Here is a 23082-nt window from a genome sequence, read left to right as displayed (position 1 = left end):
CTGCAGTCACCACCAGGACATTACTGCCGCAGCCCAATACAAAGAATATGCTCTCTGTGCTTGACTCCTTTTGTTAGCTAGACAATCACAGGTTTTATTAGGCCGACTACCTTGTGCCAGTCTGTAGCTCTCACCGCAAAGCATTGATTCATCCGGGAGACATGATAAAGATCTCTTTAGTGAGTCTATCTAGTCTCTGTTCTCCAAAATTGGGCATTTTGCTGGATGAGAAGATGGAGGAGGTTCATTTCCCCTTATGGACACAGTGTTGGGTCCCACATTTTGTATCTGAGATTAAGGCATTTCTTGCTGCATCAGTGGAGAAGCTGCAATCTCTCCCAACATTTTTACAGTCGGTGGTGTTAGGAACCCCCTGGTACTGACCTCAGACCAGCTTTTTTTTTTTTTTTCTCTCGCCCCTCAGAGTCTCTGTGGAGCCGAGGCCCTTCTTCTCTGTGGTACACCAAAAAGATGAAGAGCACAGAGCAAGCCTGAGGGGCTCACAGTTATATTTACTGTCTGCTACGAAAGAGAGGAGAGAGAAGGGGCGGATGGGAGGGGTTTAAAAAAAAAAAAAAAAAAGAGAAGAAGGGAAAAAAACACAGGAACGAAAAAGAGAGGGAGACAGAGGAGGGGTTGCCATGGTAACGGAAATATGGCTGCTCTTCAAAAACCTTGAATGTAGGTGGTGGTGAGATGAGTGTATGTGTGTGTTTTTTCCTCCTCGTCTTTCCCTTTCAGTTTTGCAGATATTATGGATGTGCTGGATCCCTTTTGATTTCACTGAGGACTGAAATGCCATCAGCTTTTCTTTTTTTTTTTTTTTCCTTTGTGGCCTGAGGGTGGTGTTTCTGGGCATGTAGAACATAGAGGGCTAGTGTGAAATGTGGGTTAGGCCCAACAGACCCCCCAGCCAAGTGGGGGTTGATTTGGCAATCGCTGTCGGTCTTGAAAAAGCTTAAAAACGTGTGTTTTACTCAGTGCAGAGATTGTGATTTTTCCCACTGAAATGAAGGCTGTTGTGGTGAATAGAAGCAGAATAAATCCATTAAAGGCTCATAATCCAACGCCTTTTCCTGGACTCCTTACCATATGTGTAAATCTGGAAACCTGACACCACTTGAAATGTTCAGATGATCTTACAGCCTGATATGGACTCAGGAGGGCAGAGGAGGATCACTGGAGGAATGCAGCCTTTTGACAACGACCCCTGCTGTCACCTTTTGGCAGAGGTAGTTTAGCGTTAGATCCTGAATGTAGGGCAAGTAGTCTTAATCGTGTTCATTAAATTAGCTTGTATCCCCCCCCCCTCGTCCCTGCTCTTATTCCTGGAAACATTGTTTTATTCATTCAAGACTCCAAACTGTGTGATAACATCTTGACGTCGGACAAAGCAGCTTTGATATATCAGCAGTCGTAACTGGTTTATTTAATCAACTTGGAATTTCAGTAGAGGGAATTCATAACACGCAGAACTGACTTAGATGGGCATCCCGCATTAATCGAGTTTTGAGGAAAGTATCAGACCATCCCTGGCCTAATTTTTACCAGGTTTTGCTGAATCGCCTTTTTATCAATTAACAGAAATGACTGAACACTAATTAAACATCAGATATGCAAAAAGGCTGCAGCGTGTTAGTGGAACTCTTCAGTTGGCATCAGAGTTTGCGGTCATTTTTGCCTTTCATGGAGCATTTGGCTTGGGTCACACATTTGGCTTGGCATCTTTGTCTTTGCACAAATGAGGTTTCAAAATGAGTTGTCCACTAACTGGAGGAGACGGGGTGCTAGCGCCTAATAGGAGTGGGCAGTATATATAAATTTTGATCACAGTATATGTAACTTAAGATGGACATTGTGATGGAGTAAATGTTTGAGAAAACGAGTTTAAAAACTGTTCGTTTGTATTAAATAACCTGAAAGGAATTCCTGTTTTTGGTTAAGTCAGCAAATCACTTGGAAAGTCTGGGTACTATCGCACTGTTTTAAAGACAGAGAAAAATCCCAACAGTACCATAAAACAGTCCCGGTCATTGATTTGCTATGTTGCCTAACACAAGGGTGTCAAACTCATTTTAGTTCGGGGGCCACACACACGGACCAATTTAATGACAAGTGGGCCGGATCTGTGAAACCATTAACCATCACGTAGTAATGAGACAGCCCAAAAATCAATGACTAAAGACACTTTCCTTACAAGTTGGTGATATTTACTTTTTAATTTATAAGGAACACCGATAATCGATTTTACACTTCTTCTGAATATAATCCAATTAATCATATTTACATAACATTGTATGTATTTTATAACACCTTAGTTTGAAAACCGAACATCCTTCCGCTAACTCCGCTAACTTTGCTAAATCTGTCACTAGCTCCCCCCCACGCCCTTCAGGAAGTATGTGGTGTTGGTACTTACAGTGATAATTTATTACTTGAAGTATCAAAGAACGGTCTGTAAGAATGTTATGATAGAACACAGATGGACGATGAATTTTGCAGATTGTAGGTACAATCATCTCTTTTGTTGAGTCATCTGAAGGGCCGGATGAGACCCTCTGGTGGGCCGGTTCTGGCCTGCGGGCTGTACGTTTGACACCCCTGTCTAACACCTCCAGAGATATTAAGGGCATAGATATAAACAGTGTGGTAAAATCTGTATGACAAATTTTTGTTGTCTCTCAGTATATAATGTGATGTTGCCCAACTCTAGCATCTAACAGTGAGCTCTAACTGTCCTGTCTATGAGAGGTATAAATCAGACAGTTTACCCTCAGACTTGGGTCATTTTCTGGTTTTGCCAATCCGGTGTGCAAGCTTAATCTGGTTTGATTTTCAAACTGGCTGAACCAGCATTTATCGTAATTAGGGATGCACAATATTATTTGCATGTGATTGGTATCGGCAGACATTGGCTTTAAAATTAAATATCAGAATCCGGCAACATGCTGATATTATCGGTACGTCCTCAGCATCGGCCAGTATCAGCTTTAAAAATGAACTATAAGACTTCGCAACCTTGCTCTTTTTTTGTTGCACAATAAATGAATATTACATACACTGAAAAGTATTCTATTTCATGTCTCCACCTGCTGGTGGGCCATCATGATAAGAGCATGCATGCATAATATGATGTTGATTCTGTTATAGAAGAGACTTGATGATCACTGAAATTAGGTAGGGAAATAGTCGATACATTGATATCAGGATCGGCTATTGGTCAAATGAGTTGTTGTATATTGGCATACTGGATAGCACCACACTCACTTGATGCTACCATGGTGATGAAGTCATCACTGTCATTATTTTGTTTAATTATTTTTGAATCGATGTTGTAAATTCATTGAAAAAGAGATTCTGTATACAATATTGATAGTTCAACAAAATAAAATCTACCACAAATTACACATTTAAACAGCCCCCAAATAAAAAGAAATGTACCCTGGAATATATATATATTTTTCCCACCTGGACCTTTATGCTCTACCATTTCTCCTCTAATCATCACGCTGTAACCTGTGACAGGCTGTTATGATACCACAACTATTACACATTCACATATATGTAGTTTTTTGTCGAGCTGCGAGTGTCACGTAGGTTTACCTTACCAAAGGTTTATGATGGAATCACTTGGCGACACTGACTCCCGTATGCGCACAGTGAGAGAGAGGAGAGGGAGAGACGCTGTGCTGCTGCCAGATGAGCCACTGAATGAGTTCCCTCTGAGCGGTAACTCACTAAAAGTGTCTGAGAAGTCAAGGGCTGTTCATAAAACATTCAGAGTATCATAGTATTAATTTTTCATGTCAAAAATTTAAAAAAAATTATAAATTATAAAAATTATACCGGTATTACCGTGAACGAAATGATATGGCACACTCTAGATCGTACGTAGTGGCAGACAGATTATATAGTGGAAGCGAGGCCTTTAGGGAACCAGTCCAAATGCAGATGGTGTCATTTCTGTATAGCCATTACATTGTGCAGTCATTTACTTAGTATTGATACGTTAAAGCAAAAAACTTGCCTATTTTCAGTTTGATGTCAGTACCAAATGTTGATTTGAATTGTTTATCATTTAAGCTTCACCTCCTCAAGAAAACATTTTAACTAACACTGGCTGCATTGGTAAAAGTGGAAAGTAGCCTGGGACTTGATTCTGTGGTTTTATGAAGAACGTCATTTATCTTAGGCTGTTTTGCCTGAACTCAGTTTCATTTTGTGGAGCATTAGGTCTCTTACCACACCTTTCTCTTACTCTCCTCCCATTCTCTTGGTGTCCTTGATGAATTAATGTAGCGTTGCTGTACTGTATGTCGTGTGTATTGTTTATTCGCCAGAAACAAGACTGCCCATCTTCACGGAATGGTTTCAGATGCTTACATGCAACATTACACCCTTTTGTCTCCTGTTTCTTGATGGTTTTGTCTGACTCAGTTTCTGGATGTGATAACAGGCGGGCCTCTGCCATGCCGTCTCACTTCACTGTGTCCACACTGTCAGTTTGCTGCGCTCCGTCTCTAACTGTGTGTCTCCCTTGTCCTGTTCAGGTACGGGAGAAAGCGGCAAGAGCACCTTCATCAAGCAGATGAGGATCATCCATGGAGCTGGGTACTCAGACGAAGACAAGAGAGGCTTCATCCGGCTTGTTTACCAAAACATCTTCACGTCCATGCAGGCCATGATCCGCGCCACTGAGACCCTTAAGATCCCCTACAAATTTGAGCAGAATCGGGTAAGGACTCACCCACAGAAATGTCCAGAGTTCCCTTCCCAGAGGTTCATATTGTGTGCCATGGTGATGATAGATTTTGTGAAACACCAAAGGCTCTATGCACAATAAAAAATAGGCAATATTTTAATCAAGCCTCAGGACACAAGCCGCAACCAAACTCTTTCAGTTTACAGATATAATATTTGAGTATTTGTACCTAGGCATGCTTTTAATACATTAGAAATGACTGAAAGTTACCCATGGTGTGGGCACAATACGACCACATAATTATAGTCTATTATTGTGTGCTACAGTAGTTCTCAGTTCCAGTCCTCAGAGCTCTGCTGCTCTTTTATTGTCAACCTCTAATTGAGGACTGATTTACACCTGGGATGCAAGGTGAATGTAGTCCGCTACTCAGTAGGACAGAAATCCACCAGTGCGCTCCCTCACAAGGACCAGTACTGAGAATTACTGGTCTACATTATGAATGAAAAAGAGCAAACGGATGTCATGTTCCAAGAGAAAATCATAGGATGCTTTCCACTATTTTATTTTATTTTATTTAACCCATATTTAACCAGGTAAGTCCTGTTGAGATCCACAGTCTCTTAGAGACTAGTTAGAGCCAAACAGCAACACACTAAAAAATATAAAAGATATACAGTGACTTATAGAAATATTAGAACACTTGCGCACAATGACAAGACCTAACTTATTCATTCATCCTTGTATTTATGAGGGCTTTAAAGTCAGGCGGAGAGACCAATTCACACAGTTTGAACCCTTTTTAAAAGTTATTCCAAGTGAGAGGAGCAGAGCACATGTTGTTTGTAATCTATTAGTCCAAAACACATACACAACCACAAAATGTTGCATGTAAAATTATGTTGTAATAATATAATAATAATGATAATAATACCATTCTGAATTTTAGGGTAAAAAGTCCAATTTATGTTCCACGTATAAGGTCGTAGTTATGAAAACCTGGAATACTTCTGTAGGGTAAAAACAGTTCACAATAACATATAAGGCAATTTATAATGGGGAAACACAAGGAAGCACCGTATTACCTTTGTCCATTGTCTATCATGTGGGGATCATTTTTATGTACATACATGTCAATTATTCTCTTTTTTATGCTGTGTGAGTATACCCATTTAACATACTGCTTGTCTGTTTACTTCCTGTCAACTCTACAAAGTTTCATAATTGCCTAGAGTTGTTTTGTGTTCTCACGGCAGCATTTACAAGTGGACCAGATCAAATGCCTTGTGCGAGAATGCTGCTCTTGATTAGTCAGAATTTCCATGTGGGAAAAATCCAGGAAGTAAACAAAGCGTTGAAGAAGAGTACACTTGCAAGATAAATGTGACACTTTCTAATGTCACAATGGAGGGACAACTACGCAGGTTGATTTTAGCGCTGCTCATCGTGGACTATATTGCTGTCATTGTTCATTTTAGTCAAACCATACAGTTTGAAAACGAGGCGCAGCTCCAACTAGAAAACAATGTTTTGATGCATTGGATGTGCTGAATGTGCATATTAAGGCAGTACAGGAGGAGGTGCACATTAATAATCCTCCAGGACTGTAACATGCTCATGTTTAACCCAAACAATGTGTCACGTGACACAAACCAACTTGAGTTCGATTGAACCGAACCAAACAGGGCTAAATAAAAACTTGATAAATCTGGTTGCTATTTTTGCACTTTCTAGTTCGGTTCACCCTGTTGTCTCTCACTGCTCCTCCCCATTCATTATTCTTCATCTCAATCTAACCTTTTTTCTCCCTTGCCTGTGTTTTTCCAGTCTAACGCGATGCTCGTGAAGGAGGTGGACATCGAGAAGATCAACGGGTTCGACTACCCTTACATTGCAGCTATCAAAAGCCTGTGGGCCGACCCTGGGATCCAGGAGGCCTACGACCGCCGCAGAGAGTACCAGCTCTCTGACTCCACTAAATAGTACGTCTGTCCGTCTTTCTGTCTGCGTGTGTTTATGTCTCTGTGTGTGTGGACATCAGGTGTGATGTCTGTCTGGGATTTAAGAATGGTATTTGTTTGACTGTGACACAATGTGTGAGTGAGTTATGTAATTTTTGTGAGTGTTTGTGTGCCATTCTGGTTTGGGAAGTGATACAGATTTATCAGTGTTAATGTAACTATTGATTCTTTAAGATCCTGGACTATTCTTTTATTTTTGTAGATATTAGTGGGAGCTTTTTGTACAGAAATTCTGAATTTGATATGATTTTTATCAGAATCCTTTTGCAAATCCAAAGTTACAACAGTAAATAGAATTAATTGATGTCTGATAACAAAGAACAATGTCTAAGTTCCCAAACCTGTTATACAGTGTGTGTGTCTTGTTGAACTTTGTACACTGACGGATTATGTCGAAAAGCTTTGAGTGTTTGTTTGTGGTAACCACATCAGCATCCAGGATTTGAACGACGTAGGTGTGCCTGTGCTTAAATTAACGTGACAAGTTGTGCATGCATGCAGATGATAGTTAAATTGTCATTTTGTCACAAGATGTTCAACAGTAGCCTTATGTTGTTGATATTTAGCCTATAAAGTGTGCGTTATTGGTAGAAACAAAGCAGTTGTATCTAAAATCAGACACTCAGCACCCCCGTAAAACCTGAATAGAGTGATCCTTAGCTTCATAACCTCATTTTCCCGCCACTGCAACAATTTGAGTGTGAGATTTGCTCTGAATCAGGCTTGTCGAATAGTCAACTTTTCAGGGTCGCCCCTAAATGATAAATATATACATAGTATTTGCCCTATAATTGAAGGTGTGGCATGGAGATGGTTGTCTCCAGAGATCAGCTCGACAGTTTTCAAAGTAACTAGGGTGTGTTTGGATGTGTTGTTAGTGACAGCTTGTGTGCGGATCTTCTGTGTGGATAATTATCACGTGAGTTTTGAATTGTATCCTGGGCAGGGCAGCAAATAGCCTTTTGTCCACACGTGGTTTTAGCTGTCAAATTTCAACATTCAGCAGCCTTATTCCGTAATTTAACAATCCCTATGAAAAATCTACAAGCCACAGGTACAAGAGCCAGTATTTGTCTTTTAATTGTCGGCTGCTGACTGCCGTGGATGTTTATCTACAGTATATTATAATTGTTAATTTGGAAGTGGTTTAATGTGTCATGGGGGGTTCCTTACAATCGAGGGGGTCTGAGTGGAGAGGCCCAGAATTCATGCTGTCTCAACCAGCTGTTGGAGAGCAGAGCAATGACTTTGAAGCCGGGGTGCTGCCTGTCACTTCAGCATGGTTTAAAAAGAAGTGTGTCGGCTTCATTTTGCGTGGCTGTGATTTATTTATTTATTTATTTATTTATTTATTTACCTATTTATGTTTTGCCACAGTTACTTTGTAATAATATGTGACCCCAGGCTAAATGGCCAAAGGCACTTGACTCACTTTCTAGTGCCCCCTGGTTGTGGACTTGCTGTACTACAGTTTAATGCAGCTCCAAGCCAGCATGCAGGTGTGCTTGCTGTGTTGCAAATATGTTATGGTAAATATCTAAGTCATGTATTTGATTTTTGTGCATGCGTATGAGTGAGAAAGATAAGAATATAACTGGATATGTCTTTTATATTAGTGTCATCCACACTGTTCATGTATATCTCCAGTTACCTTAGCGATATAGACCGTGTGACTGCGGAGGGATACGTTCCCACCCAGCAGGATGTGCTGAGGGTCCGTGTTCCCACCACGGGTATAATAGAGTACCCGTTTGACCTGGAGAACGTCATCTTCAGGTACCCTCATGGCACCGGGACTGCAGCATCACCAAGACTAGAGGACAGAGACCACTGATGACTGTCAGGATGTTAACACAACAGTTTAGCAGGAGCTGTGTTTGTAAATTGTAGTCTCTTATAAACAGCCAAAAAGATTAAAAAATGACCTTATTATTTTTAGGGCTGGGTATCAGTACTCAGTACCCTATAAAGAATCAACTGAAATAACCCAGTACCAAGTAGTATCAGAACGTCTCCAGTCAATGATACCCACATTTACCTTAATACTTCAATTAATAGCCCGGGCTATTATTTGGGTTAGTACAGTACATCTCAATAAATTACTGTTTCCTTTGGTGCTCATACTGTAGTTTCGGTAAAATGAACTTGACGATTGAATTGTGGAGAATCTATCGGAGCTAACTGTATGTAGCATGTCCATATTGACGAACGTCTAATGCGTGAGCGAAGCACCTAACATCCAAAAAACTTCTATTTAAAAAAAAAATGAACTGCTTGGCAACCAGACCAGGCGTCTAACCAAGACAGGCATTTATTTGTCAAAATGTGTAGCCACACCAGGCTAGTAAAAGGGACTGGGCATTTAATTGGGACTAGGCTTTTAATTGAAGTTTTACGGCAATTCAAAAAAACAGGCTATATGTATGGTTTTACTCACAGCCAATCCTCCCAAGCGTTCTTTGATTCAATGGACATGTGATTGGCCCACTACAGCAGCAGCTACAGCTCATACACTGTGGTGTAGTGAAGTCGAGCGCAGTGTATTTGACTGAGTTGGCAGTCCAGCGTGCCAAAATGTCACCAAAACTTTCAACACGACACTAAAATGCCCCCAGACACTACACACCTGTGGCGTCTGGCATTTCACGCCGCTGAACGCTTCCATTCACATGATGGGGGTGAAATGAAGTAAGTACACCGTTGGTGACCGGTAATGATACTGGTATTGTAATTTTTTGAATGATACCCAGCCCTAATTCTTTGGATACAAGGGTTACCGCCTCAGTAGCCTATCAGTGCGATTACAGCACAGTTACAAACTTGCAAATGCCCTCACATTGCTGTGGCACCAGGCAGGAGCCCATTTGTCTCAATAGACCCCGCAGCTCAAAGTGAAGACAAATAAAGATTATGTTGTGTTGAGATCAAATGAGCCTGAAGGCCACATTAGATAACCTGATGAGTTATCAGTGGTTTGTGTTCAGAACTGTGCGGGTGATCTGGCTCCGGGGTCAAAACTAAGGCCAGACATGCTGCACCGTAGTGTGTGTGTGTGGGGGCGGGGGGGAGAAGGCAGTAAGTGCCGGATGAAGAAGGATTAGTGATGTCAAGGATTTTCCAGGAAGTTGTTTGAAATCAGTGAAGCAATTGGACTCAGTTTTAAAATTTAATTTCAAATTGAAATGGGTGACCTACACGCCTTTCAGGGGGGGAAGAAAGCATGGAATACGCTTCCTGCTATCCTTGATATCATACTTGTCCTTCCTTGTCTAATCCAGGTGCTGCTGTCTCTGTTGCTGAAGTCACTGCTATTACTGTCACTGATGCCACCTCGCTGTCTGCAACATAATCCACAACTTCATTACAAATTGTCAATTTAAAAAGTAAACTCAAAGTCAACAACTAATCCCAAAAGTCTTGTGTTTGGACAGAGAGTGTTGGTGGAGCAGTGACATTGACTAACACCCTTTTGTTTCTGAGATGTGGCCTTTTTCTGTGAAGCTTCCTCAACAGGACTGATCCTCACTTCCTGGAATGGCAGGGGGGTTGCGGTAATTGCCTGTCACGCTTTATATAACTGTTTTTCTGTCTCTCTTTTCTCTTTATCTCTCCTTTTTTCCTCGACTGGCCTGCCTGTAGTTATCTTTCCGATCTGGATCGTATTGCAGATTCCAACTATCTTCCCACTCAGCAGGATGTGCTCAGGGTGCGCATTCCCACTACAGGAATCATAGAGTACCCATTCGACTTGCAAAGCATCATTTTCAGGTAGACAGACGCCTGTTTTGGCTCCGTCCCTCCTTGTTCATCATTAACCCATACGTCATCTGATGTGTTGTTGTCCAAAGCGCCAAATAACTTTTGTCCTACCCATTAAGGAAAAAACCTTGTGACCCGTGACTTTGATTTTATGCATTTGACTTAAGTGACTGTATCGCACTCTGACTCCTTAACCCTTCCCTAGAAATTAAAGTTATTAACATTTTACAGTCTCCTTCTACACTTTCTTTTACCTCCTGCCACCAACAGCAACCGTACCACACATAACACAACCCCCCAATGAACACAAAGTCCTACATTCTGGTGCCCGGTCTCTGTAAATGGGTCACCTCCTCTCTTCCTCCTCCTCTCCTCCTTTCCTCTCCGGCTGGCAGAAGAAACGAGGTCGTCCTCTCCGCGGTGGAGGAATGTTATTTTGGGCAGCAGGTCCTGCAGGGCCTATATTGGCCCTGGGTCTCTGTGGACCACAGTGGACTGGGCCACCACCAGGGGGCACCCTTGCATCCTGAATTCTATTAGATGTGTGCAGCTCTTTCGGAGACCGTGTTGCACCTGGTCTTGAGGCTTGCACCTGTGCGTCCAGAGGTGAAGGAAAGTACAGGAAGTCAGGCTGAAACTGTTCCCATGCCCTTTTCATATAATGGCTTGACATGAAAGGTTCTTGACCGGAAAGATTTTTACTGAATCGGTTGTCACAAATGAAGGCTTAATGAAACTGGGACCAAAACTCCCTGACGAGTGAAGGGTGACCTTGTCAAAGAGAAGCTCAGGGAACCTGAATCCCTGTGAGGATTCACACATCTGTCAGTCAGTGTTCCAGCCAGGATTGCTGTTCATGAATGGCTTCGGCGAAAGCCAGCCTGCGGGCTCATGTGCTGAAGGCAAAGTTTTTAAGCCTTTTTTTTTTGCTTAGTTAGTTTTACTAGATCACCTCTTAGGAAATATATATAATTCTTCTGATACAGTTTTCTCAGCTTGTAGCTTCTCATACGGTTACACAGGTGGCGTCCTTCTACTATGAAAAGGATCCCACTACCAGAGGTGCCCCCTGTATCTTTCATCAACGTTTTAACTCTGCCTCCTGTCCTCTGTCTGTCCTCTATCTTTTGTTCCTGTGCCCCTCTCAGTCTCACTTTATGTTCCTCCTGTTTCCCCCATTTGTCTTCTCCCAAGTACGTCTCAGAACTTCACAAATTGTTTTTGTGTGGTGCTTTATCACACACACCGGGGAAGGTTGAGAAAGCTGTCTAGTAGAGAAATAGATGCGTAGTGACCCTCCACTTTCACCGTAGCGCATACAAAGAAGAACAGACTGATCTAGTATGAGGTGTAATGTATGACCACATGAATGCCACTCAGTTTAAGAATTCCAGTAATATATTTCTTACTGAGGTTGGATGCACAACCTGACAGACGATCTGCTGCATAGCTTATAGTGTATTCCAGTGCTGCTCAGCAGGTTAAAGATTTTTTCCACAGCTTCTGTTTTCGCCATAAAACCCAAAGTCGAGCCACACTTGTGATGATGCGTGTCCACAGGATCCATCATTTCCACACTTCCCATTAATTGCATTTTGGTAGTGCCACGTTACACTTTGAGAGATGGAACATCACATTGGCTGCTCCTCATTTGCATAAGGTTGAGGTAAAGGCCACTTTAAGCGAATCAGGGGCGCCCAGGAAGACTTGCTGCATCTGGAAACTCCCCAGAAAAATTTGAACTTGCGATTAGTCCCTCTCGTTCTCCGGGCAAACCCCAGCATAGTGGCTCTCAGTCAGGGGCTCTTGAGTATCCCCACACCTGCCTGCTGCCTCTCAACCTGGGCAACTCCGGAAAAAGCGAGAGTCCAGTAGAGTTTGCCAGTAGAGGCAAACAAAACAGAAACAGAGCGGAGTTTAAAAAGCATTCTACTGTAGCCTTTAAAATGTCTTTTTTACCAAATTTACCAAAGTTTTTATAGCATTCATTCTACTATTATGTATTTATTTCTTGATATTTTACATAGAGTTTTAGGAGTTGAAACATACAACAACAAATTATATCCCATCCATTTTTATTTTACGCGCTGGTATCGGATTGGTACTCGGTATCGGCTGATACCTAAGGTTCAAGGATTGGAATCGGTATTGGTACATCTCTAGAGTCCAGCCTCTTTCCAGGAGTTTGGTTCCAGAACAAATGCTGAGCGTGAAGGTGAGCCCAACTTTATCTAGTTGGTACCACTCTACCTCCCACACCAGCTCCAGCTCCTTCCCCACTAGAGAGGTGGCATTCCATGTCCCTAGAGCCAGTCCACAAGACAAGGGATCAGCACGCCCAACCAGTTGTACAGGCAATGGCTCCTTTTTTTTTTTTTTTCATGCTGAGCTCAACTGGGCCCTATGGCCCAAGGCCCCAGGTCTGGCTCCGAGGGGGGCCTGGTGATCTAAAATGAAGACAGATTCAGCAACTGCATGACTAATTTCTCGCCTCAAATATTGTCAGAAATACATTTTTTGCTAAACATTATCATAATGTAAGAGAAGGCTTACCAACGAGCCACCATGTTGGTCCGAATTGAAATCCGGGGAGCAGGCAGCCCACAGCGCCTAGTTGCACACCCATCGAGTGTCTAATGCTGGCGGGCGGTGAAACCACTTGCGCCCCAAAACGCCCCTGTGGACACGTACCTTAATTCATTTTGCATATTGTTTGAGATGTTGATGTTTGAGATTGATATGTAGTGTTCTAAGATAGGAGGCACGAGGAGGGCGCGGTCTGTAAACTTCTGCAGAAAATATCCATGTAGCTATAAAAACAAGCTTCGTTATGTGTGGGAAAGATCCAAATAATTATTACAAGTACTTACGTAATTTCTGGTCTTGCACTAGGGCTGCTTCTGTGCACAAACAAAGAAAACAACTATTTCCTAAACTGAGTGGCTTTGGTTTCAAAACTGATCCTAGATCTGTCTCAAGTGGGAAGCTTTCATCTTTGTGGTGGCATGCATGACTCACCTATTTACAAGGACAAAAACATATTCACACTGCACATTTGTTTCTTGTTTAGTTGTGTATTTTCTTGCCAAATATAGAGATTTGCACATGTTTGCTCTTTTGAAACACATGGCCGAGAACTTGTGAATTTGATTCATCCTCTTCTTAAAGGTGTTGAATCCATCAGGTGTTTTTTTTTCTTTTTCCCTCAAACAAGTTTGCTCGAAAGGAAGTTAATGGGACTGCAGACAAATGATCAGGACCCAAAATAAATGATAGTAAAAATATGCTTTCGTGGGTCCCAGGGTGTGACTATATCTTTATTTGGGTCATGTACTGAAAATGTTTAAGACGTACACCAGAGAACGTCTGTAGGACTGCTGGACCTGAAACATTCTGTTCCTCTATTATTAAGTTCTTCTGCCATATACACACATTTGTAATCTAATTACCTTGATGGATTCAAAGCCTTTTCATAAAACAAATCAAAGTACCGTCTGTAAAGCCATTTGTTACTTAGTTAATATTAAGAATTTGTCCTCACTGAACATGAACTAGGCCACCAAGAGATACACGCTAATATGTTTCTCCCCTTCTTGATTCTTCACTTATTATCATGCTCTTCACCTTCATCCTGCTGTCAGGATGGTGGATGTAGGAGGTCAGAGGTCAGAGAGGAGGAAGTGGATTCACTGCTTTGAGAACGTCACCTCCATTATGTTCCTCGTGGCGCTGAGCGAGTACGACCAGGTCCTGGTGGAGTCCGACAACGAGGTAGGCGGACTTAAAAATACCTTAAACTTTCAGTACACTCTGAATGTTGCTTTGAGAGCATGCCTCTTCTCACCGCTCACTTCCTCTCTGCACCAGAACCGCATGGAGGAGAGTAAAGCTCTGTTCAGGACTATCATTACCTACCCCTGGTTTCAAAACTCCTCCGTCATCCTCTTCCTCAACAAGAAGGACCTGCTAGAGGAGAAGATCTCCTACTCACACTTGGTGGACTATTTCCCAGAGTTTGACGGTGAGATCATCTATACGTTGGTGTTTGTGTGCTGACTAATCCGGCAATGTACAGTCGGAAGTCGCCCCCTCAGATAAATGAATATAGCTTATGTGGCTGTTATTCAGTTTTAAAATACTAGTCTGAAAGTGATTATGACCACAGTCATTGTAACGGTGACATGACCACATTTAACTGCCTGTTGATTATCGGATCTGTCTCGCAACTTTTTTGTCTGCGCATAACAAAGGCTGTGTTATATTTAGTGTAGTAGGAGCGCAGAGTGATTTAAGTACAGAGCTTAGCATGATAACTAGAAGCAGAGGGAAACAACTAAAAACTCAACCTACCAGCACCTGTAAAGCTCAGTAATTTGACAAGTTATATCTTTATTTATTTCATAAAAGTGTTTTAAAAATGTCAGTTTGTTGTAGTTGCTATTTTTTGAAATACAAAATTTATCCATCCACCCACTGCTTCTGTGAAACCAACAAGCTTTAGTGTGGGATGGGTGGCTGTCTGTGGTCAGTGAGCACAGGTTTTATTCTACATGTATGTACATTTAAAGTTGGGCAGTGTATCGAATTTATCCAATTTGCTCAAATGTCATTTTATGTGCGATATTGCAGATGATGTCAAATCAAGATATTCCTTGTACATTTTAGTCATTAATTTATGTTTTAAAAGCAGGCAGTGTTTATGTGCAATCAGTTTATTTGCTACATAGAATAATGGAGACATAATTCCAGTGAAACATATTCCCATCAGCTCCTTCAATTTGTGCACTAAAAGACTGATAATGACCCCCCAGACCGATCAACAGTGCTCGCCAGTTTAACGTCAGTCATTGAGTTCACATTAATTCACATTGGTGGAAGATCCTGGTGCATGTTTATCATCTGGAGGTGGTTTAAATTCAGGAGAGCAGATGTGGAACAGACTGTCCTCTGCAAAATATGCCTCAAAACGATTGCTGCTGAAGGTAGCAGAACCACAAATCTGTTCCATCACATAAACACCACCCAGTGCAGAACACTGCAGTCGAGCATTCGGAAAGAGGGCGATCAAACAAGCCCCCATTTTGTTTTGTGGTGCATGTATATACTAGGCATTACGGTAAGAGCGTGTAAGAACTGACTTCAAAATAAAAGCATCCTTCCGGTGAACGTGATGGGCAGTTTCACATTCATTCAGTAAGTCAGTCTGTTAATAATGAATACATAAATAAATGAATTGAAAAGGAAAACATAATAATTACCACTTGCAAACTGTATTTCAGAGAATAATTGCCCATTTTATACACAGATTGCGCTATAGGGCTGCTACGCAGTCCCTTCTTTATGCTGCTTCCTTTTCATTTTTACACAGAACTCAATGATGGCGGCATCATTCAGCTCCAGTGTGTGATTTTAGACAGCATGTCGACATTGCAGGAACAAAATAGGCATGATGGGTGTGAACTGTAACACAAGCGTCAGCCTCTAGCGACGTATATCATATGCAATGGCAGCACTTTCTAAACGATAACAATGGCGTTAACATGGCAAAAACAAATCATTTACCATCCCTGTTATATGGTGGCTGATCTCGTCCTCTGCTTGGAGTGTAAGAAGCTCCCACCTCATAGTTTTATCAATTTGCGGGCAGTTCCAGCTGTTCTTTGAGTTAGCTGCTAACCTCTAGTTGTTACTTTTTTAATCTCCGTGGTGGGATGCACATCTGACATGTTGTCAAAACGTCAGCTGCCCATGTTCCCGTCCTGCTGGCTGTCCCATTGACACAGACATTGTTTCAGTGCTGTTCCTACCTCCAACTCCAGCTTAAAGGCGAGACCGCTCTGTCCCCACATATCGCTGTTGTACCCTTCATACAGAACGGGGAGGTGGAATAATGGCATGAAATTCCTGCCCTCAAGAGGCAGTGTAAAAGGGGCTATTTCAGTTTCAGTTGTGTGAATAAGTAGTCCAGTTTAATACTGAAGAATACATTTCCAAACACCAGTCTGACCTCAGAGTGTTACTCAGTCAACATCAGGACATACTGATGTGGAATTTAACAATTAAAGGCCTCTAAAATGTCACATACGAGCTGTGTCCCCTCGAAATTCAGATTAGGTTACTAGAATGATCATACTGGTATGATAATATACATCAAAAGGTTTAATAAAACAGTTATGTAATTATAGATTATGTATCATGGCATAACCTAAAAATAGAAAAAATATTATCTATCAACCATATCGCCCAGCCCTATGTACAAGCACTATGTTACTGGCTTATCAACAGATCGTTACAGCACATAATTCCCCCCAAAACACTTGATATTTTTACACATATGTTTATGTGTGTATTAACAAATGGGATACAATGTGTTTCCCCCCCAAGCTAAGCTAAGCTAAGCTAAGCTAAACCTCTACAACATAAAGCTCCATGCTGAATGCACAGAGATGAAAGTCATATCAATCGTGAATAAGCACATTTCTTAAATTGCTGGTCCACTGCTTTTTAAATGACAGTTTTTATGGTCAGTTTGTATAAAAATTTAATCAACGTTTGCATGTGCCTGTCTGTCTGTGTTTCTCAGGTCCCCAGAGAGATGCACAGGCAGCGCGGGAGTTTATCCTCAAGATGTTTGTGGACTTAAACCCAGACAGCGACAAGATCATCTACTCTCACTTTACTTGTGCCACGGACACTGAGAACATCCGCTTTGTGTTTGCAGCTGTCAAAGACACCATCCTACAGCTCAATCTCAAAGAGTACAATCTGGTGTGAGGGCCCACGTACGACGCACATCTCCCCCCACCACACCCCCCCACCCCCACCCCATTGCACAAATGCACACCTCTGTGGGAGTGTGCGCTCAAGTTCACATGCATCACACAGCACACCATGCCGGTTCATACACACAGACACACACACACACACAGACAGACAGACACACACACACACCAACAGAACCCTTCCTTTTTTTTCCTCCAGTACAACACATTCACAAATCCTCCCACCTGCAAACGCCGCCCCTCCTCTTTCACCAAAGCTCGCCCTCTTCCTCCGTCGCTCGGCAGCTTGTTGTGTCAGAGTCCCTCGCTCCTCCCCGAAGCTGCTGCGTGTGTCAGATTTGGCCCCGGCTGTTGGCTCTGGCACACTTCATCTGGCACACAAACCTTTCACACGGGCTGTACAGTGACTGAAGGGGACTTTGGTGTTTGTGTGTGTGTGGTACGTGTGTGTGTGTGTGTGTGTGTGTGTGTGTGTGTGTGTGCGTGCGCGTGTATTTGGGGCAGCATTGACTAGCGAGGAGCTGTGTTTTGGTGAATAGCGGCATCAAACCCCTTTGGCCCTCTGGAGTTAACCCTCAGTGGTGTGAGATCAGAGCCTCCGTCGTGTCCTTGCTGAGCTCCTGTGGGTGTGGAAGGAAGGAAGAACCAGCGAGTGGCATCGTGCTGCTCGGGACAGAGCGACTTGGACAGGAAGTGAGGTCGCACACTGGACACAAGGGGGACGGGGCCGAGGATTCTATCTCCACCTTGCATCTATGAATGTACCCACCAGTGTGAGCATCGCAATTGCAAAAAAAAAGAAGAAAAAAAATAGAAATATATATTATGAAGTAAATGCATATGTAAACACACTTAAGACAAAAAGCACGAGAGGGCAAGACATAGCTAATCAAATCTGTTCATTGCTGAGATTTTTTAAATGTTTTTAATGATAGAAATTTGTTGCTACGTCTACTTCTATTTAACGAATAATGGCTAAACGGAATGGTGATAAGAAGTCGTAAGAAAACTTTTGCAAAACAAAAGACATCTAAAAAAAGAAGCAACGAGAAATTTACTTGACGTAAGTATCCTTTAAAGATTTCTGTGGGATTTGTTTTTTATGTTTAAGTTAATCACATCGCTTCCCTCCTCCAGATGTTTTCTGTATGGATTCACAGGGACAATCTTCCATGTGACACCCCACCCCCCCACCCCCCCCATCCCCCCACTGACACACACCCCACACCCTTATTACACAACACTAGTAGCAGGTGACAGGACCCTGCTTTCGACGCAGGCGCGGAGGGGAGCGTGATGTCATCAGCCCACAGAGCACACCTGCAGCTCGGGGCTGCGAGTAGCTTATTCAACAAAATAAAAGCTGTAAATGAAACACGCCCACATCCCCCGGGAGTGTGAATGGAATCCATGTGGTAACATCTCCGACGACGTCATACCTGCGTCACTCAGCCGTCCAATCAGACACACCTCCTGACGGTGACACAGTCATCACACCAGGATGTGCTTCTGTTTACTTTTTTTTTTTTCCTTTTTTTACTGTATAGTCACTTTGTTTATATAAAGATTGCTCGCTGTCGAGTGGTGAGAGGAAGGGGAGGGGAGGGGGGGGCTATGAACCTTTCACAGAAAACGCACTCTAAAGTCTGCAAACGTCGTTTGTGTATATTCGTTTGTAAATACATATACACAAAACACTCCTGTACAAAAACGCTCTGTGGTACACCATCTTTGGCAAAAAACAAACAAGAAAAAAACAAAAAAAAAAGTATCAACTTCTTCATTAGCATACAGTTTTTCCTATGAATTTATGGTAGTAGTGATACTGTGATTATGGATTTTGTTCACTTGATTAATAGGACTACACAGAGCTGAGCGTCGTCAAGGAGCAATAGTCAGAGAAAAGAGGCTCCTCCCAACCAGCCTCACGACTCCACACTACTGCTACAGCTCTGGCTCCGGAGTATACTAACTAGGGCTGGTAAAAATCTTCACAGTACGGTGACGAGATGATTTTAAGAGTAATTAAAGATTTTTTTTATTTATCTAATTTATGGACCAGGTTTGAAGGTGTTGATAATTTGACTGCTTTTGATTCTGTCATGTTGAAGTGCTCCTTTTCTCATGGCGGAGCCTACTTGAGTCTGAACTGCTGTAAAAAAAAACAACAACAAAAAAATAACAAAACAAAAAAAAAACGAATGTCTGGTATAGTAAGGACTTTATCTCTGCTTTATATTTCTTATTGAGACATTTCCAGTTGTACTTCGCCATCACATCTCCATCCATGATAATACTGTTTGGTTTTCTTTAGGAGCCCTCACATCTGTTTTGTTTGATTTTAAAAAGAGAAAAAAAAAGAAACTTGTATTTCCTCTCGGTTTATAGACGCAGCGCTGTAACGCATACCTAGAAAAAATGTACAGTACGAACGTAGGTGGAACTTTTTTTATCAGTGATTGAAGACCCACGCGGTCCATGCTTGCTGTTTGTAATTTAACACAAAAATTCTGTTGTCGGTTTTTTGCATCGTTAATTTCCGGTTTTTTGAGGCTTGCTTTGATAGTGCCAGTGAAGTGCAGATATACTTTTTTGGTCTTTGACCTTTTCTACAGGTGACTTATCCTTCATCGTCATTAAGGGCTATCACAGTGCATCAGGCATCAGACAGCGGGGAGTGGAGTACAGGACCACAGTGAACCAAGTCATCCACTACTAATCCTTGTTTCTAAATGGAGATTACTCGCAGTACGTGTTATAAGAAGTATAGGCAGGGTGTTAATGCAAACATAAGGTGTGTGTGTAGAAAGTTTACCGACACTAAACAGTTTCCTTTATGTGTTTCGTTATGTATCTGGCCCTTTGGTGAACTAAGTGGACCCAGTATCCAGCTCTCTGACCTTCACTATTTGTGTGGTATCACAGTGTTACCTGTAATACCTCGTGCAGTAGAGAAACTCCAATCACTAAAGACACTACTACCAGGACAAGTATTGCATGCTTCCCCCAAGTATTTTGACTTAATGACCATGCTTGTGGCTTTGCATGTTTTAACCCATTAACTACAAATATAATACTATAGTGCTGAATTTCTTCAAATTGATTTCCTACTTGTGCAGCTATTGGTTTCCGTTCATGTGTAAGGTTTATAAAGTACCCTGCAGACTCAAAACTTGATTCTGAGAGAGAATCTATACCACAGTTGACTTGCAATCGAAGATGCTCTGACCAACCAAGGCCCCGTCTACACGTATACAGATCTTTTTTAAAGCGGATATTTTCACACGACATCCTTTTACAAAATATCTCAGTCCACGCTGGGACGCAAAAACGACCCTAAATGCTCGCTCACGTTAGCCACCTTCAGTCTCCTCTCGTCACACACAAGTAGCTAAGTGTACAGGCTAACGTTAGCTTTTTCAAAACACCTCGTCTCTGTTAATTCCCCTTAAATATAAGGATGAAGGAGCTCATGCTAAGACACATGATGTTTTGGACATGCAGGTTTCATCGGCAACAATCCTACTCTCGAATTTGTCTCACCGTCTCCTGGTTCGACTGGGTCAAATCCAAAACTACCGTTTTTGGCCATCTTTGAACCACGCACGCTGAGGTGGAGCAAATAACATTGGGCGCAGCAGACTCCGCCTCCCGTATTCCATGGTCACTAAGTTTAAGTGTCATTAGACCAAGCAGTGCGAACAAAACGGTAGTTCGATGTATGTCGTTTGTGGTGCACAAAGAAACAACAGGCATGTGCAAATTGTCATTGTCTCCCAAACACACTGTTTTACACGTCGTCATGGATACAAAGTACCCGGAACTTTGGAAAATCTTAACTTGAGAAGTTGTTTTTGAAAACTAACTCCATTTTAGTGACCTAAATGAGTGTTTGTGGTGGATGAGAGGCCAAAACATACAGGAAATTATACATTTACAGAAACACCTATACATGTAGATACAGATACTGAAACAGTATTAATGCAACACTAGTGTGACCTTTAACCCCCAAAATGTAAAAACTGAATACCACACTGTGTCGAATTTACTGGAATGAGAAGTGGATGAATGTAACTGATACAGAAACACAAACTTTTCTGACAAACCTAGTTAATATGGATCGTTTCTGTCCTAATACTCGATTGCTAAATAAGGCTCCATACTGGCACTAAGCGATCCAGCATCGTAAAACTAAGAGGAGTTTCCACCAGTCTGTGGTCTTATCTGCATTCCCATGTAACTTTAAGAACACTAAGATGACTAGATGTTCACTGTCACCAATTTAAAACCAGTTTCATTCCACTCAGAGTTGTTTTTGTTTTTCCCAGATGAACAGAAACCAAAGGCTGCTAAAAACGACGGAGAATCAATTTAAATACTGATCACAGTGACATAAACTTTAAACACAGAGTTAATGGGGCTAAAATATATACTTTATTAAAACACCAGTGTGGTCCTTAACTGCCATTTTGTCTGCTGAAAAATGACACTAACCTGGAGCGGAAGAAGCAGACGGCCAACCGTTAAGACTGCTGTCATAAAGAGGATGCCAGTATTGGAGTGGAGCGATATAACAGTATGGATACCCAAGTATTTATCAGTAATCGTGTTACTGCGTGTTGTGTGCAGCTCTATTTAATGGTGACGAACCATGTTGTATTTTTAAACTTGACACTACAACTCTGGCACATGGTGAAGGGCTGACTGGCTGTTAGTGTGGGTTTGTTAGTGCGTTAGCGGCCCAGTGTTGCACAGTGTGTTTTTGACACATTTTATCTCAGCATATAGGAGCTGGAGGAGAGGGAAGGCAAGTCTGTATGAAGCTTAAATCTCATCCTCTCATTCTTGTCCATTTCTTGAGTGACGACCAGCGGAAAGACTGGATCGGTTTTTCACTACAACACTCTTATTTATTGCCTTTCATTGCCTTGAATAATGAAAGATGGTGTTACCGGCCCTTTTATGGTTACGGAGAATACTCTGACCTTATTTGGGCGGCGGTGGTTGTGTGATTTCCTTTCCTGTGGGCTTTTTAAAATAAGTGGAATCGAACTTATCTTTTGGACATCAGTGTGGAGTCAGTGCATATTCAAATCTTAAATCTTGTTCCCTTTTATTTGTGTTTTTCATTTCCTGTATGATAAAAAAAAAAAAAAAAAACATTACCGGAACTCTATTATTTAGGACCACTTGATTTATTTTTCCTCACTCCAATGAAACCTGAAGGTCAATTGTGTAGTGGTGTATAAAATGCTGTTTTTTTTTTTCTTTATTTTGTATGTAAACCAAATGTAAATTATGTATTATACTGAGTGTGCCAACCCCACTCTCTCTAGAGCCAGGCTCTCTCTAAGTGCCAACGCTGTGGTCATCATCAAAGGACCACCACCTGAGATGGCCCCCCCCCCCTTTTTAAATAAAAACACAACAGAGACTAAAAGGATAGATGATTAAGTACACGCAAAGACTTTATTCTGTATTTAAGATTGAAGATTTAAAAGATAATCTGCTGTTTTTTAAGAAACTGTAATTATAATTGCATGTGCTGTTTATTTTGTGTTGGAAGTGAGGGCTTTGATGTTTTCATTGAAGCAGAGCCCTCGACGAAGGGGGGTTCAATCGGTTGGTTATTATCGATTTATTGATTTACATAACTCTTGCCATATTTTTTTATGTGTTTCATGTATTTGTTTCAACCACTGTTGCCTGATCCTCATTCGAACATGAACATGACTTATGATCATTGCCGCCTTCTAAGAGAGAAACATAATGACAAGGTATCTGTTTTAAATTGAAATAAATTTGTTCCTATACTTGC

At 41.7% G+C, this 23082-nt stretch overlaps 1 protein-coding gene across 2 annotated transcripts in view; it reads left to right on the top strand.

Annotated features, from left to right (window-relative positions):
• gna11b (guanine nucleotide binding protein (G protein), alpha 11b (Gq class)) overlaps positions 1–23082 on the top strand; it is a 33769-nt gene extending 10687 nt beyond the window's left edge. The window contains exons 2-7 of one of the 2 annotated variants that reach the window (XM_049595867.1): positions 4551–4735; positions 6530–6684; positions 8371–8499; positions 14124–14253; positions 14350–14503; positions 17066–23082. In XM_049595867.1, coding sequence (XP_049451824.1) covers positions 4551–4735; positions 6530–6684; positions 8371–8499; positions 14124–14253; positions 14350–14503; positions 17066–17256 — 944 coding nt within the window. In that variant the 3' untranslated portion in view covers positions 17257–23082. Of the gene's footprint in view, positions 1–4550; positions 4736–6529; positions 6685–8370; positions 8500–10362; positions 10492–14123; positions 14254–14349; positions 14504–17065 lie in introns of both variants that reach the window. The other variant, XM_049595866.1, reaches the window with a different exon arrangement.

Source organism: Epinephelus fuscoguttatus, linkage group LG14 (genome assembly GCF_011397635.1).
Source record: "Epinephelus fuscoguttatus linkage group LG14, E.fuscoguttatus.final_Chr_v1".
In the NCBI taxonomy this organism is placed as follows: domain Eukaryota; kingdom Metazoa; phylum Chordata; class Actinopteri; order Perciformes; family Serranidae; genus Epinephelus; species Epinephelus fuscoguttatus.
The sequence above is the reverse complement of the archived record's forward strand: the minus strand, read 5'-3'. Positions and strand labels throughout refer to the sequence as shown.